Consider the following 16,831-nt stretch of genomic DNA (forward strand, 5'->3'; position numbering starts at 1 on the left):
CCAAAAGAACAAAAAAACAAAAGCAGAAGTATGATGGCCCACATGCACTTATCATGCTGCAGACATGACAGTTCTCTATGACAAGTTAGAGGTTTGCAAAGTTTTCATGGCATGTTTAGTTTAGGCTCACCACTCTTGGCACTTCGACTGAGGAAAAAGAAGGAAAAAAACTAAACTATAAGGAAAACTTAAAAAAAACAAAACATGAACATGAACATAATAGCAAAAAACTGATCATCGCCAAGTGATTGCAAGGTGGTAATATGCAATTTGATATGACAAATCAAGACAATCAAACTTATATCCAGGCAAACAGGAAAGCTGAGAAACACGCCAACCGGAAATCTTCCAGCTCACCTCCTGGGTCATAAAATACCTTTTACTGACAAAATTAAGGTTTCTGCATCAAGGTTAATAAGGTGCGGCCTATTTCACAACACTCACTAACAGCTAAACAGCTTGTAATTCGAGTCAGTCAGCTGTCTATGCAACCAATCGTTCAACCAGCAGTCTATCCACATTCATACATGGTTGGTATGTAGATGTATGCTGATCCATCCTGAGCACCTTTGGTTGTTTTAAATGGTGAATGCCAACAGTGCAAACAAACCAGTTTTAGTGTAAATTTAGTAATAAGTTGATAGATCAAAGCAAGACCTCGGCTGTCATAATTAATTCATTAGCTAGTCAAAAGCAATCAGTGTCACAAACATAAAAGCCCAGCAGCTACAACTGTCATGGCCTGTTAAGTGTTTTGATGACAAAATGGGTTGAGTGATGAAAATGATTTTCTCTTTATTTCCATCCAACATTAGTGAAAGAGAAATTTATTCACACAAATTTACTTAAAAATAAAGGACTCTGAGTGCTTTTCTCTACAGTATGTTAATCATTGTGTGCATTTCATCTAAGAAAAGTGAGATAAGTGTGTAGACTGCAAGTTATTTTTGAAGGTGGACATTAGGTGTAATTACCTGCATATCTATGTACCAATAAGTCTTGATGCATGCTCAATCATCCAGGTAATCACAGAAAATTGATTCCGCTTGTATCTCACTGAACGTACTTTATCCAGATGAATGTAATCATCTTTCTGGTATCTACCTATAGGTATTTAAAATAATCTATTAAAGCCATAGACAGATCATGTAAAACAGATAAACAACAAATAATGGTCTAAAAAAGAGAAAATATTTGAAAATGTCTTGTTGGTACCAGAGGTCTGAAAAGTTTAGAGTGCTTTAAGCTGATGGGAAAGCAACAACAACCACTCGCTACAACCAAGGTATGCAGAAGAGCATCTCTGAATGCACAATATGTCAAACTGAAGTAGATGGGCTACAGCAGCAGAAGGCCACCAGAGTACCACCCCTATGAGCTAAGAACAGGAAGTTGAGGCTAAGGTTTCACATGGGTTTACCAAACTGGACAAATGTTGAATCGATTAGCCTTGTATTAACAGTTCTTGCTGCTGGTGGTGGTATAGTGGTGCGGGGGACAGTTTCTGCACATTTCTGGCCCCTCAGTACCATTTCAACCCCACATGTCTTAATGCATAACATGTCAAACTTTGAAGCAGATGGGCTACACTGGATGCTTACAGGCTTACCAAAATGAAAATGATGTCATGAAAGCAGGGATCCATCCTGCCTTGTATCAGTGGTTCAGGCTGGTTGTGGCGCTCCAATGATGTGGGGGACATTTTCTAGTCTTTGGGACTCTTATTACCAACTAAGCATTCATTAAAAACCACAATGTACCTGAAATTTGTTGCTGATCATATCCATTCCTTCATGAGCACAGTGTGCCCATTTTCTAATGGCTCCTTCCAGCAGGATAGCACATCATGTCACAAAGCTCAAATCATCTGAAACTGATTTTTTGAACCTGACAATGAGTTCACTGTACTCTAATTTCCACCACAATCACCAGATCTCAATCCAAAACGTGCATGGGCAAATCTGCAGCAATTTTGCGATGCTATCATGTCGATATGGAGCAAATGCTAGGAAAGTTTCCATTAACTTGTTGATTCAATGCCATGAAGTATTAAGGCAGTCTTAATGGAAAAGGGGTTTCAAACCTTATACTAACAGCTACCTAAGGAAGTTTAAGTATGTCAAAACACATTTTCAGAAACTGAAGGTGTAATTTATGGTGGTTATTTCTTGACAAAATGTACAAGCAGGTCCAACGCTGTGCCTCTCTACATCTGTGGAATGTAAACAGACAGCTACACTACATAAATTACATAAAGTGGCACGGAAGAGAGGTTGGGAAAGCTGTCCTCTTCTTTTATTTTAAATCACATCAGACTTTCATTCCATTACAGCGAATTCAGTGTATTTAGGAGTCATTCTGCTTGCATTGATGTGGTCAGCCATCACCAGTCAGTTTTCAGACCTGCCTTTGTTGATTTACTTACCATGTTGTTGCTTTTTTGCTCATTATACTGTATTATCATCAGGCCACTTTCTGTGGCCATAAAGGACACAATTTCTTCTACTACATCATTTGCGGCATGATAGATGAGAGACTACTTCTCTGATGATCAGTGTGGGTAGTCATTTTTAACAAATAGCAGGTCACAACAGGCTACACACGTCACGCTAACTGTCGCAGAAAACTCCTGTCACAATCACCTAGTGAGGGAAGGAAGTTAATTGACTAATCTTGCAACACGTCATGGTTTCTCTTCTCTAGTACACTAAGAAGATCTACTTCCCTTTTTTTCGTCTGTTTCGCCTTTTGCCCTCTTTTTTTCAGCCCCGTTTCCAAGTGGGAAAAGCCTCTTACAGCCAGGCAGACGACTAATAAGGAGCGGCTCCTGTCAGCCAATCCCCCTTAATGCCTCGGCACACTGCATTATGGGCAAAATAACCCCCAACACACACACACACATAGAGACACCCAGTCACTCTCAAACACTCCTGAAAAGGCTAGGAAAAGAGAGCGAGATAAGCCAGAAATCCCACTGTTCCAAAAAAAGATGTCATCACTCTTCTTCTTCCTCTTAGCAAGAAAATGATTGATATGCATAAGCACACACAAACACACCACCAGACAACTAGAACAGCATTACTCAGTGAAGGTAGCGAAGGTTGTACCAACACCTCCGAATAACACCGTCTATAATATGTATAGAAATAAAAGGAGACTGAGTCAGTGAGCAGAGAAACCCTACACATCACGATGAATAACATACACTAACATAAACACACTCATTATTCTGGAGAATGAAGCAGAATCCCTTCGGCACAGAATTTGTGCTTAAGAAAAATTAATAAATAAATTATTTCAGGCTATTTCTACTTCAAATACTCCAATTACGCTCTTCTAGCCCCTCCCACTTTCTGTTCAACCTTTCTGTTTGCGAGTAGCAGCCAATCAGGAGAGAGATGGCTAAAAAAGAAAGAATATTTTTGGGTTCTTGCTTGATATTATTGAGTTTTGGCTCCTATTTTGACTTTGTGGTTAGTCTGGCGATGAGGGTTTTTTTGTTTTTTTATATAATATTATTGAGTTTGGATTCTTGATGTAATGATATCATTATAGTCTCACAAGCATTTCCCTATCTCTCCCCCCTTTATCTTGTGAAGGTGCCTTTGACTCTTCCTTGACTTCTGTGCTCAATCTGCATGAACAGCCTAACCTTTGATGTAGTCCATCCACAGGTTAGGCTAACACCATTACCAGTATACCAGTACCAGTATACAAAATTATCTTATTGTGCTTGTGTTGCTCTGTAGCTCTCATCAAACGAGAAGTTTGGGTGTTTGAGTTCAATTTTGTTTTCCATTGCAAAACATCGAATTCTCCATGCCGCCATGGTCACACATTTGGTAAAAGCTCACGGTTTTCAAAATAAAGTAACACCAACTCCCTTTTGACTTTCCTGACCAACTTTTTAGATGGCTTCAGTCAACCAGCTTGAAGCTGTAAGTGCAACATGTCATTTGCTTGTCTGTGGCCCATTGGGCCACAGACACGCCCTTCAACAAAAACTGAAAAGCCTCCAAATTTAGCATGACGAAGCTGTGCCATCTACACTGACCAAATACAAAGCTGACCCCTTAAAATCCCCAGGAAGAGTTTGAAAAAGTATAATGCCTGGAAATGGCATAATGGCGTCAGTATTTAATCTTACATTCAAAATTTTGGGTTCAGGTGCCTTGGACATACAAATAGCTTTAACTATGTCTTGAACACTTCATGCCTCACACTCGAAGTGTTCAGTCCCATAAAATGTCTTTTTACCCCCAAATGAATTATATAATCAACTTTGAGAAATCAGGACTGTGGATTAAAAGAAAACTGCAGCTTCATAGCACTGAGACTGGTTTAATCTTACAAAAATCCTATATGTTCTTCTGTTTTTTTGAATTATCTCGTCTACCTTACAGCTTACTCTCCCTCCTCCTCTGCTTCCTAACAAGAGGAGAAATCATAAATATGCATGTATATCTGTTCATCCGTTGTGAGGATGAGAGGAGAGAGGGAAAATTGTGTCACTGAGCCTTGTATTTCATCAACAATTGGTGCTGTGATCGTCTGCTTAAAAATGCATGAGTGTCTTTAAGCTGCCTGGACTCTGAGCCAAACGTTCCACTGAATTTAACACATACTGCACTACAAAACCAGCTCCTACACTGGTTGTATAGAACATTCGGGATCAGGTCTTTCTTGCTTTACGCTATAGAGCAGTGATCCCAAACCTTTATTGTTAGGCTAACCCACACAGGCCTATCAGATGAGCTCTGTTCTCCTTCCTGATTTTATTTTATTTTTTGTTAAATAGATGTGTTCATTTGGTTTCATCCTAAACTATTTCACACAGATCAAGATCAGTCTGGCAAACTTTGGATACAGATCCTGGATATTTATACTCCCATCTCAGGCTGTCCCTAGCATCCTCTTCTGTCACACCAACCCTTCTATGGGAAAACAGCATTTGCCTCAGTTGAGCTCTACCTTTTACTAAACACTTTCCTGCTGACTTTATGTCTTCAAGTACCAGTTCCAAGTCTTACTGAGTGCAACATAATGTTTACTTTGTAGGTCAAGGTTACCACTTGTGATCATAATGACAATAAACAGGAATATGCTTTACCAGAGATGACTAATGGGCTACAAGCCAATAAGCATGCAGCGTTCATTGGCTTCTCAGATCTACCTCCCGCTGATGATGTCTACTTTCCAAAAGTTACAATGGAGATGTCTTCAAAAGCAGGCGACATCACAGTGGCTACCGTTGTTTTACATTTCTTTATTTATTTCTTATTGATCTTGTCTGTCATTCACTTTAGCCATGAGAGGTAACGCAGAAGGAGAAGTGTGCTGTATTAGCAAACACGGACATATATATTACATATAAAATAATAGGTCCTTCTGCTGTTACACCCACATAGCACTTGCTGAGACCATTTCACTAAAACTAAAAATGGAAACCTCAGGAGAGTCAAAGGCTCACTAACGTCAGAAGCACTCATACAGTGCGGATCATGTAAGAGTAATTTCGAGTTCATTTTCTGCACAAAAATGGTTCATGCACCATACTCCAGAATTTTTAGCAATCATTCAGAATAGAAACTGATCTAAAAGTGAAGGTCAACCCAAAAGCATCATCTCCTTTGGATGTTTTGATACGTATAGTAATTATAGTTTTATAGTTTTTCTTCTTACTGTCCACACGCCATATTTTGAGAACCATTACTAAACCAACACTAAAGTGAAAAACCAGCCAAAACAGGCCGACATTTTTCCAGAGTAACACACTAAAGCGTCACCAAAACATTAATTTTTGATGTCTGATCGTCTCTCAGTGAGACTTGTAGGTAGATAAATTAAGGACATAACAGCAAAATTAATAACATCTACATTCCTGTCAAAATTTGACAAAACAGTTTTCCTTTTCCTGAATGCATTAAATTGTAAAAATGTCATTAAAAATTATGTGTGCCCATGTGTTTTGTAGCTTATTAAATGCCGCCCTTACTGCATGCAAGGTATTTCTTCTGTTTTGGCCTTTCCCATTTAATTTCCCCAGAGAAAGCCAATGCTATTGAACTGCACTGGGATGTATTGCTCTGTTTTACAATTACTGTAAGTAGAATGACATTAAAGGTTTCTAACTCATAAATATCTCTTTCCTTTAGGCCGTTTCAGGCTGCTGACCGTGTGCATCGTCCATAGAAAACAACTGCAGACACAAAAATCAGAAAGTTAAAAATTCACGAGTGCCTTCAGGAGCTCCGGGTAAGTACATTTGGAAAATCAAACATGCTTTTTCTACTGCAAACTCACATCTTTTTTTTAAGTTTAATTTAAAAAGAATGACAGGTTAATGATAACAGAATTTAAAGCTTGAAGGAAGAAACCAAGATTTCAGCACATAAGCAGCAGCAGGAGCTCCGCTGGTTATAAATATATCAGGGACCTTAAATGCCTTACTCTTACACCAGAAGACAGCTTCATTCAAGTCACCGGGCTTGTTTTATTTTAAGAGCGAGTTAACTTTTATTACTCCGCCTAATGTCACTTCTCCACTGGGTAATAAAATAATTGTCCTATAATATGCCACTGCCACTAATTCTCTCTTTTTCCTGCTTCCTCCTCTTTCATATATACCTCTGACTCTGTATCAAACATTTGCCCATTTCTCTTCCCCTCTATAGCCATTTTTTACCCCTCCTTTCCCCCTCTCCCCTCTGTATTCTGTCCTAATTGAAGGCTGAATAGAGTTTTATATTCTGGCAGTATCAGATGATGAAAGGCCTTTGATCACTGTTTACCCCCGCAGGTGGTACACAGCAGTAGCAACATGAGATACACTCGTATCTTTTTATGTTTTTTTCCTCTCTCCTCCTGCATTTGTGTGTGCCTCGCCAGCCTTTTCTCTCCATCCCTCTCATACACCACCTCGCAGTCAGCCAGTGGACGTGAAACCCGGAGTATATCCTGGACTGCAGACATGCACTTATTGTGATATGCCGTTTGTAAAGCGGGCCGTAAATAGCGGAAGGATAGCGTTGCAACATCCTGTCCTGTGGCGGTTTGTTTCAGCAACAATTCCCACAAAGGCGGCGGTAAAAATCTCACCACACGGTAAAGCTGGGGTGATGAAACAGAGTGTTTGTTTCTTTGTATTTTTGCTTCGGGGCAAACAGGTCACGCTGGCATTTTCTTTGCCTGCAAAGTCAGAGATCACGGCCAGATAGCTGGTTCATCAGCTACAGACTCGAAGTCTTAGGTGGTTGTCAAATAATGTGTGATTCAGCGTTGTCGGCTTCTTGTTAGCGATGACATCCTGGAGTCAAAGAAGGTGCCAGGGGAAGCATTTGACAGCTGGGATACAAACAGTAGATTCTGGGGGTATTTTTAGCCTTGATTTTTTTTAACAGAATGGTAGAGAGCAGACAGAAACACAGGAAGAGAGTGCGAGGGAATGATATGCAGGAAATGGTCCAGGGTGGACTCGACCCCAGGGCCCCCTGCCCCCATGGGTTCCCCAATCAACCAGGTGAGCTACAGTGGCACCCTGAAGACTTGTTTTTATAGAATTTTTCAACTGCCTACTCCTTTAATCAGCTGAATATAATCATACCAAAAATGCAGCACAAGGCAGGCACATCAGACTTTTATTTATTTATTTATATATATATATATATATATATATATATATATATATATATATATATATATATATATATATATATATATATTAGGGGTGCAACGATGCACAAAATTCACGGTTCGGTTCGATACTTTGGTGTCACGGTTCGATATTTTTTCGATACAAAAAAAATGTTCATGCCTTTTTAATTTGTCATTTATTAAAATTATAAATATATATTTTAACTCAAAAGTACAGTTTTTAAATTTAACCCTAACCCTTGTGCGTGTTTTTTATTTTGACAACGAATGCGCACCTGCGGACCACTTATGTGCAGCCCTGGTTATTTAGCTTGTCATATTGCAGCCACAGAAATTCTTTTGTCCATGAAACCATAAAGCTGCACTTTCTTTTTGCCTTATAGTCTGATTTGTCATAACTTCTCCTGCTGCTTTTACACGCGCACTCACATAAGCTCAGCGATTTTCTGCGCGATCAACCTCTCACATGTTTAAGCTGCAGGAGATTTCACTTGTCATGTTTGCATAGTAAGCTAACGATTAATAAGACAATGTCAGAGGAATTGGTGCACAAATTATCATCACTCACCAATCAGTACTGTCGCTCTCTATACACAGTTCGCACGATTGCAAAGTGAAAGCAAAAAAACAAGCGGAAATTCAAACGCGATTTCAATATGTCACATATTGACAGTGGCTCACCGATGCCAATGACATAATTACCCAGCTACATTTCTGAAAGAATGCAAAAGCATTGACATATATTTTTCCTACAATAGCCCGACAGGCAGGGAAGAGATAGATTTTGGTAGCCCGACTGAAAAAATCGCTAGCTCCGGGACGTCGGGCTAGCGATATTGCGAGCCCTGTATCTGATTGAGGAATCATGCATCTTTGGAAAAGAGAGTTTATTACAGAGAAATGGCTCTTTCCAAAATAAAAGCTATACTATCCGCTTCTTCTGGGCTATATTCTCAGCAGCATAAGGAGAATCATGTGCTAACAGCTGTCTAAATGACTCGGCTAAAGTTAGTAGCATGCTTGTTGTTTTTGTCTTTGCACTAGGATGATGTCGGCGTAAATGTGCAGTCATATTCGTTGTGTTCCCACTAGTGCTTTCAGGTTAATCTCGTTGAAATGACCTTAACGCCACAACACGGCAAATCTCCGTTAACGAGCTACCGCCGATCGCTCCGTGCATGGGGCTAGACGGCCAACACCTTAACGAGCTAACTGCGCTAACACACTAGTTCACACCAATGTAATTAAGCATTGCATGGCACATCCAACATACTGTTTTACTTTAGTCCATGACTCGCTTACCTTCAGGGTCATACGTCACATGAAAACCAAAATAATTCCAAACGCCAGATCTGAATGAGAGTGGGGGAGGTCCATGTTGCTGAGAGCTTAACTTCTGTCTCGCTAGCTTGCCCTGCGCTCTTCCTCCTGACTATGCTGTCTGTGTTGAGCGCTCAGTGGATCTGCGCTCGACAGTGCAGCGGCGGAGTAGTCGAACACAGATTCACTGAGCGCTCAACACAGACAGCATCGTCAGAAGGAAAATTGATAAAATAAATTACAAATGTTGTATTGTTCGATACATATGCGTACCGAACCGAAAGCACTGTATCGAACGGTTCAATATCGATACGAATATCGTTGCACCCCTAATATATATATATATATATATATATATATATATATATATATATATATATATATATATATATATATATATATATATATATATATATATATATATATATATATTATGAAAACTCTTCAGATCAGCCAGTACAGTTTCAACAAATTCAAATCTATACTAAACTTTATTTTAAAGTCATTTAAAGAATATAAAAACAACACGCAGAGACCACCAAAAGACGAGCGAAATTCGTAGACACTTTGTAAGTTCAGCAGAATAAAGTAAACAGAGATTGTTTTGTGAACACAGACACTGATTTAGCATCAGAATGTATCTGTGTATGTACCATTTTACCCCCTCTCTTCAAAACCACAGACGTTCTTCTGTACTGGAGACTGTTTGCATACACGGAGGCAATTTTCCCCCATTCATATTTGTAAATCTTATCCTTTAGTGCTCTTTTTTCACAGATTTATCAGTGAGTTCTCTCTCAAATGTTCTCATAAGTTACAATAAGGACAAATTAAATTAAAACTGTCATTCCAGATAACATAATAGCTATCTTGTGCAGATAATACAGGTTTGCCTTTTCTGTTTGCTCTTTGGTGAGCCTCAGACACAGAACATTTACATGCCGCTGGCCAGAAACATTAGAGGATAATTAGGGGTTACATATCCAGGGATTTTTCCAGGCTGAGAATTAGTCTTTGGGAGTAGACTACTCGAAAAAATATATAGTTTATATATGAATAAATAAAAGCATAATTAAAAAACTAGTAATCATTTTGCCCTTACTGTCCTTTGGCTCTGACTAACACCTCTTTAATGGTGCAGGGAAAAGCCCCAGCATCTCTAATGGCATCATCTTACAATACATATCTCCCACTACGTATTTCAACTATGATGCAGCTCTAAGTTGCAATTAATATTTTATATCTAATCTCAATGTGGCTATCAGTCAGTTGTGGCATAATTAATAAAGTGTTCCAGGAAGACTGCAAATATTGTAGGCATGTATATATGGGCTTTGGGGTACATTAGGACTTCAGAAAGAGTGCACAGGGATGGAGTGGGGTCATTGTGAGGTCAGGACAGAGGAGATAGAGTCTCATTTCGCTGCTATGAGCACAACTGCCGCTCTGCTAAGGCTCTGCTTTATGGGTTGTGGGAACTGTAGCGGGTTTATATAATTTTATGAGCTCTAATGCCAACTGTGTTGACAGCTAGATAATCCAAAAAATCTATAAATGCAACGCTGACCAACTGCCTGTCACAGATAACCAGGAAGTGGTTGGAGAAACATGTCACTGACTCACTTACAGATTGAGTGTCCAGCCGGCTGACTGACTAGCTAATTAAAGTAATGTCTTACAAACCAACCGGTGCACTGACTACACAGACACACACAAAGCCGCTGTCTTTTGACAGAGGAAGGGCTGTCATGCAGGCAGATGGGTGAGACATCTAAGAATAGATAAAAGGAGGGACAGCATTCTGGGAACACACACACACACTCACACACACACACACAGACAAAGTGTGACGAATGTCTGGCAGATAAGTTACACGTGCCTCATGCTGCCATAAACACACAATACCACAGCTCCTCACATACACTCACACACACGCTGGCTTTGATGTTCAACAGCATAATTTCTCAGCTCTTTCATATTGCCACATATGGTAATTCACTTCTTGGCATTGGCCACTTCAAAGCTATGTAAACCACCTTCTTACAAACCATCTCCCCTGACCGGCTAATTCCATTTCCTGCACATCATGGCTGATTCCACGAAGCAGAAAATTCACAGATTAATCATAGCCTCATCCAATAAGGTCAAAGGTCCAAACAACCCAAGACACGCCACGTTAACCGCCGTGCCAATCTGCCTTTGTCGTGTTGATAGAACAAGGCAGATTTATTTGGTGTAATTAAATATACCAGACTGTATTCTTCCAGTCCAAACATACGACCGACATACTGCGGTGGATTAGAAATACAATAAAGAAACAAACTGTTCTAACTTCAGATGTGACAAAAGAACATCATGCTAGGGAATAAGTGAAATTCCAGCAAAGAGTACCATATACACAGTATAAGTTGTTCATTAACTAAAAAAAAGAAAAAGAAAAAGAAAAAAAATGGCAGGTTTTCTAACCATCTGGCATTTCATTTCCACATTCTTCTTCTCTGAAATACTCGGTGCACAGTAGCAAACAGTGGCTGAGTAACATGAGCCAAATTCTCTGCTTTGCAAACAAAAATAATCCAACTAGGGATTCCAGTGAGGCCATTTACAGTTTATGAGCACTGAATACAGCTACTGGAAGCAGCTATAAAGGGACAGGGTGGACAAGGTCATTATTTGGTTCATCTTTTGTCATTCCACTTTCCTCCCAGAACTTTTACTCTCAATTCCGGTGTAATATTCCAATATACTCGGTATATATTAATCTCTATACAGAGAAATCTGCATTTCTATATATGTAGAATATCTAGGCCAGAGTTTGGGTAAATCTTCTGGTTTCTAGTTGCATTACTCAATCAAGTTTGAGCCAAGTGTCTGATAATCATCATAAAAGAGCAATCACACTTGCCAAAATTTCATCTCACACCAACAACTATCTGTTGATGAATGACAGGTTTTAAGGGTATCGGCATTTATAAAACACAAGATAACCTTACAAGTACTCGTCAGTTGTTCCTGTTGTATAAACTAACTGTATTAGTATATTAACCAGATGAAAACAGGGTAACTAATGCCTAACAACCTAATAAAAACACAGTTAAATTGTTCCCATTTCTTTTTACGTAAAAAAATGTTGCATTTTTAAATTAAACAATCGCCAGCTCCTTGGACTACACCACCTTATTTTGGTGTAGTATGGCAGACCACAGGTCATTACTTAATGAGAGTAGGAACTCCTTATTTTTGGCAAAAATTATGATCAGAATTACTCACAGGCTATGGAAAATTGTGTATTTACTAAACTAAACTGTCTCACATTTAAATTGTTGGGATCTTATCACCTTTGCCAAGACAACAGCCAGCTGCTGTGCATCACTTAAAGCAGGCCAGTTCAATGGGTCCTGAGAGATCTGGAGACAAAAAGCAGCAAGTACCGGTAGTAGTTCTTCCACAGGTTCTTCTATGGAAACTGCTGGGTTTTACCTATCGAAGTCATCTCAGCTAGAGCTGAACCTAACAGCGAGCAAGTTGGTCAATTACACGGGCCTAGAGAAGAGTCAGAAACTGCTGGTCCCTAGGGGAAACGTTTATTCTCTGACCAGTTGTTGCTAGGTTAAACTGGTCCAAAAAAAATGGTGATAACATCAAAAACCTCCCTGAGCTTATTTTAGTCGCAATCAGATTATCACATTCACCTTTAGTTTCCACAGAAGACACCACTGCATCTGTAAACCCTCACTAACTGCAGTAGTGAAACCAAAAAAAATCGGCGACGAAAAAGGGAAACCTTCAAAGTAAAAGTTAATCACTGCTATCTAGGAGCAACCAAAGCAAACGTAAGAAGGTTTTGGGTGCACCACTTTCACCCAGCGAGAGCAAGCAACCTCCCGCAAACACTCCCCAACCAATCTTTCCCTCGCAACCATTGGTTACCATGGGGTAATTGTTTTCATAATCACTGGAAGCCAAAAGTGTGACTTAAAATAGTTCCGATCAAGCTCTGAACTGTTTTACAGAACAATAAATCTCAAATACTGACTCTTCCTCACAGGCACAAAATGTCTGGAGAAACACCATTTTTTTAAAAAAGTACTACTTATGAACATTTGACTCGCTATATTTGACTCAGTTAAGTGCAATAAAATGGATCCATGTCGAGCAAATAATCAAACACCACCACTTCCTTGACTATCACATAATAATAACACAACTTCTGCCAACTAAGACTTCTGCTGGCTGAACACGATTCTTCACATGACGTCATCCTTTCCTCCGGAGTCCATAAAGCAGACGAGGGTTTGATATGTTCAGTGTACCAAACCCATCAATGCTCCGGTTTACTGCTGCATTTTCTACTGAGGCAACACTTTTATCACAACAAACTACTCCTGCAGTCATAAAATTGGAAAAAGGCAAGCCAGCTGCGGCACTCCCCAGGAAACACAATCTCCTGGAAACCTCACTTAACCAAAGATGGTTTCCCCTCGGAACAGAGACTCCGTAAATGATGACACAATAAACACAAAGGAGTTGTGAGTCTCTGTTGTCTTTGCCTTACACTGTTTAAAAAGATCATGCACACTCCAAACAACAACAACAACAAAATGGGTAATTATCATCTGTCGAATGGATTGTAATAGGATTATTATAATGTACCAGCACTTTTTAAAATGAGATGAATTGCATTCCTCAAAAAAAAAAAAAAGGAATGGTTTATTCAACTGTAATGTGTTTACATGGGGAATATTTAATCTGACTGGGTCATTAATTACTGGGGCAATAAAAGGCTTACAGTAATTATCCTGCACCCCCACCCCACCCCCACCCTCCACCCAGGTTTAAAAAGAAATAATTTATCAAATGCAGCCATAATTTTTAATTTACAGTTTTTATTCTTTGTGTTGACGAAGACCAAATGTGATTTACAACTTTAAAATGAATGAATTTCAATAGGAGGGGATGTCTCACCATGGAAACCAAGAAAAAGAAGTGGCAATCGGTGTGTTTTCACCCAAAAACATGATATTTTTCTAATCAGAGTAGATTTTATTCCCTTAACTGATCAAAGTAGGTTTTATTGACCAAGCTGTTTTGTGACCTTCAATCTAACCAAGTAGTTTTTAATCCCTAAACAGAGTCATTTTTACTTGATGATTAAAATCTACGAGTCAAAGTGAGGTCGACAGTGCAAGTTGCAAAATGACTCACTCAACCTCTCCTGCAAACCCTCCCACATTCAAAATGTGAACGCCATCGACATCTGAAAGTGAAAAATATTAATTTCATGACACAAATCAGTACATACGAGCACAGAGTCACCAGATTAGAGGTCGTGACCCTTTCTTATCAATTTTCCCAAGCAAAGATTTAATAGTGCTGATGGTAAAAATTATACTTCACTTTATCACACTGCCCCAAATCAGACACAAACAAGTTAGTCGAACACAAACAAGCTGAAATGATTGATTTGACCCCCAACTACAGATCATTTCCAGCAGACACATAAACACAAAGCCTAGACAGAAAGACAGACAGATAGACTGTGTGAACGTGTGGACTTGGGATCTGGCCAGTTTTCACTATCAACTGCAGCTGCCAGTCACACTGGGGTGTCAGGATGCTGCTGGCATTCACGCACGCACGCACGCACACACGCACGCAAACACACACCACAAATCAATACAGCTTCACTCCCTCCCCCTCCTCCACACTGTTCCAGCACCACAGGGACATGCACACATTGTTGTGTATGTAAAATTGTTTTTATCCCTCACTGATGGGGCTAAAATGCCCTGGCTTTTGTGCGCATATCAGTGCTGGGGCTGTCAACAGCAGCATGGTGAGCACAGCCTGGGACAAGGCAGGGTTATCATAACTATGACATGTGAGAATTTAGCTTTTCAGCTATGAGCTGAAGTATGCACCACTCAGTGTGTGTTTATGTTTACAAGATTTAGCTAGCATGGGTGTAATTCTTGCAGCAGCTTTAGCCTTTAACGTGTAACTTAAGCACGAGGAGAGTGAAGTATAGGCGCAAAGACATAATAAATGCACAAACATATCCTTCTCGAACCAGTATCCTTCCCCAGCATCCTCCCAGCTATCCCACTCACCGATACGACGTCTGTTTTCTGAACGCCAGTCCCCTTAATTTCTCCTCCAGAGTCTCTTGCTCCATGTCAGGCAGGCTACTGAACGTGTCGCTGCAGCAGCCCACGGCAGCCTCCTCCGAGCCGGCTCCGGACTCCGAGTCACCCCCGTCAGCTCCGAGAGAGGCCGGGCGCCCGCTTAAGCCCCCCGCCGCCGGGCTGGTGCGATCCTTCGCTTGGGGGTCCATGCTGGTCGCTCCTCGCGGTGTCACGCCGCGCTGGACCCCCTCTCCTCCGGGTACTGAGAGGACGCGGATGCCGGCGGTGAAAAGGAGAGTCTAACTACTCCGGCGTGATAATAAATTTAAAAAAAAAAAAACGTAACGCTGAGAGCGGCTGTGTGGGCTTTGACCGCTGACCGCCTTTATATACTGCAGCCGAGCACGGCAGCACGCGCAGCCGCCTGGACAGCAGAACGAACTGCACTCACGAGCCCCCTGACCAACTGGCAGTGAGCTACGTCAAGCTACGCACGCCAGGTAGGAAGTGGGAAAACTTGTCTTCAAAATAAAAGCCCCCAAACTTTTTTTAAACGAAACATTTTTATGTGACATTTGATATTTTAAAAAATAATATTATAATAATTCATTAAAAAATTAACCATCGTCTTTTTATGTCATAAAATAGTTATTTATACATAGAGCAGTAAGGTTTTTTGCTTGTTTGTTTTTTTTTTACTATAGTTTTGTGCCCGCCTTTTTTTTTTAATTAGAGGTTTAAACTAGGTTTCCTTTCGCTTTCTTCTCCTACTTTTTTAATTTTGGACCAGTGTCCCCTTAAATAAGCCCGAAAATACCTAATAAGTACATTTTACAACAAATGACAAACACAAAAATATTCTGAATTTTTTTTTAAAAAAAATGTGAGTTCTTGCACAAATTATAATTATGATTTAGAATCAATCCCTGCACTTATACTTTTTTACACATTAAGAAGCTCCATATTCCCATGCATTTTTTTACCACAAGTTAAAGGCAAATTTAAAATTTCAGATGACATAATTGTTTTTAAAGCTCAAAATCTTTAAAACTACTATATTATAACTAATATTAGTGATTTATTTACAGTTTCTTCTTTAACATCAAATCCATTGAAACGTTAAGTACATATTTGATATTAAATGGCTTCCACGAGGTTCCTCATAGCCACAACTAACCAATTAATTTAAAAAACAAAACATTTATTTCGAAATACTCACACGGAAGTTATGTGTTTTATTGTTTGCGATATGACACAGGTTTAAAAACTGCAAAAGCGCGAGCTAATGTGAGGGCGGTGACAGTAAACACGTTCAGTGTGTGCAGATCTTGGCTGACTCCGACATCTATCCATCCATCCGTCCTTTATCCATCCACATGGCTCATGGGGTGAGCAGCGTGGCATTGTGGGATACTCCCTCTCCTCCTGCTGCTCTCTTTTCTGCAGCATCATCAGTGAGAAAGTAGGCCAGAGCGTAAGCATACATGCATCAACACATTCAGACTGCTAGTATCTCATGCTCAGTCTAGTCACACACATACACACATTCCATGATGTCAACATGCTGCCCTTCCCTCTTCATCATGCTTCTTTGCTTCCTACACGTTGCTGTCAGTCTCCCTGTGAAACATCAGGCCACATCTGTCCCTTTTCACTCCACTGCACCGGACCATCAGGGAAATTACTGCTGAGTTTAAACAACCTTTTTTTCATGTGTGCATGAAAAAAAAAAT

At 39.9% G+C, this 16,831-nt stretch overlaps 1 protein-coding gene across 6 annotated transcripts in view; it reads right to left on the reverse strand.

The window, feature by feature from the left end:
- dgki (diacylglycerol kinase, iota) overlaps positions 1 to 15,571 on the reverse strand; it is a 102,645-nt gene extending 87,074 nt beyond the window's left edge. For all 6 annotated transcript variants that reach the window (XM_026147876.1, XM_026147878.1, XM_026147877.1 and 3 more), the window contains exon 1: positions 15,084 to 15,571. In XM_026147876.1, coding sequence (XP_026003661.1) covers positions 15,084 to 15,307 — 224 coding nt within the window. In that variant the 5' untranslated portion in view covers positions 15,308 to 15,571. The remainder of the gene's footprint in view (positions 1 to 15,083) is intronic.
- Between the last annotated feature and the right edge of the window lie 1,260 nt (positions 15,572 to 16,831).

The sequence above is a fragment of the Astatotilapia calliptera genome, chromosome 17, assembly GCF_900246225.1.
Source record: "Astatotilapia calliptera chromosome 17, fAstCal1.2, whole genome shotgun sequence".
Lineage (NCBI taxonomy): Eukaryota > Metazoa > Chordata > Actinopteri > Cichliformes > Cichlidae > Astatotilapia > Astatotilapia calliptera.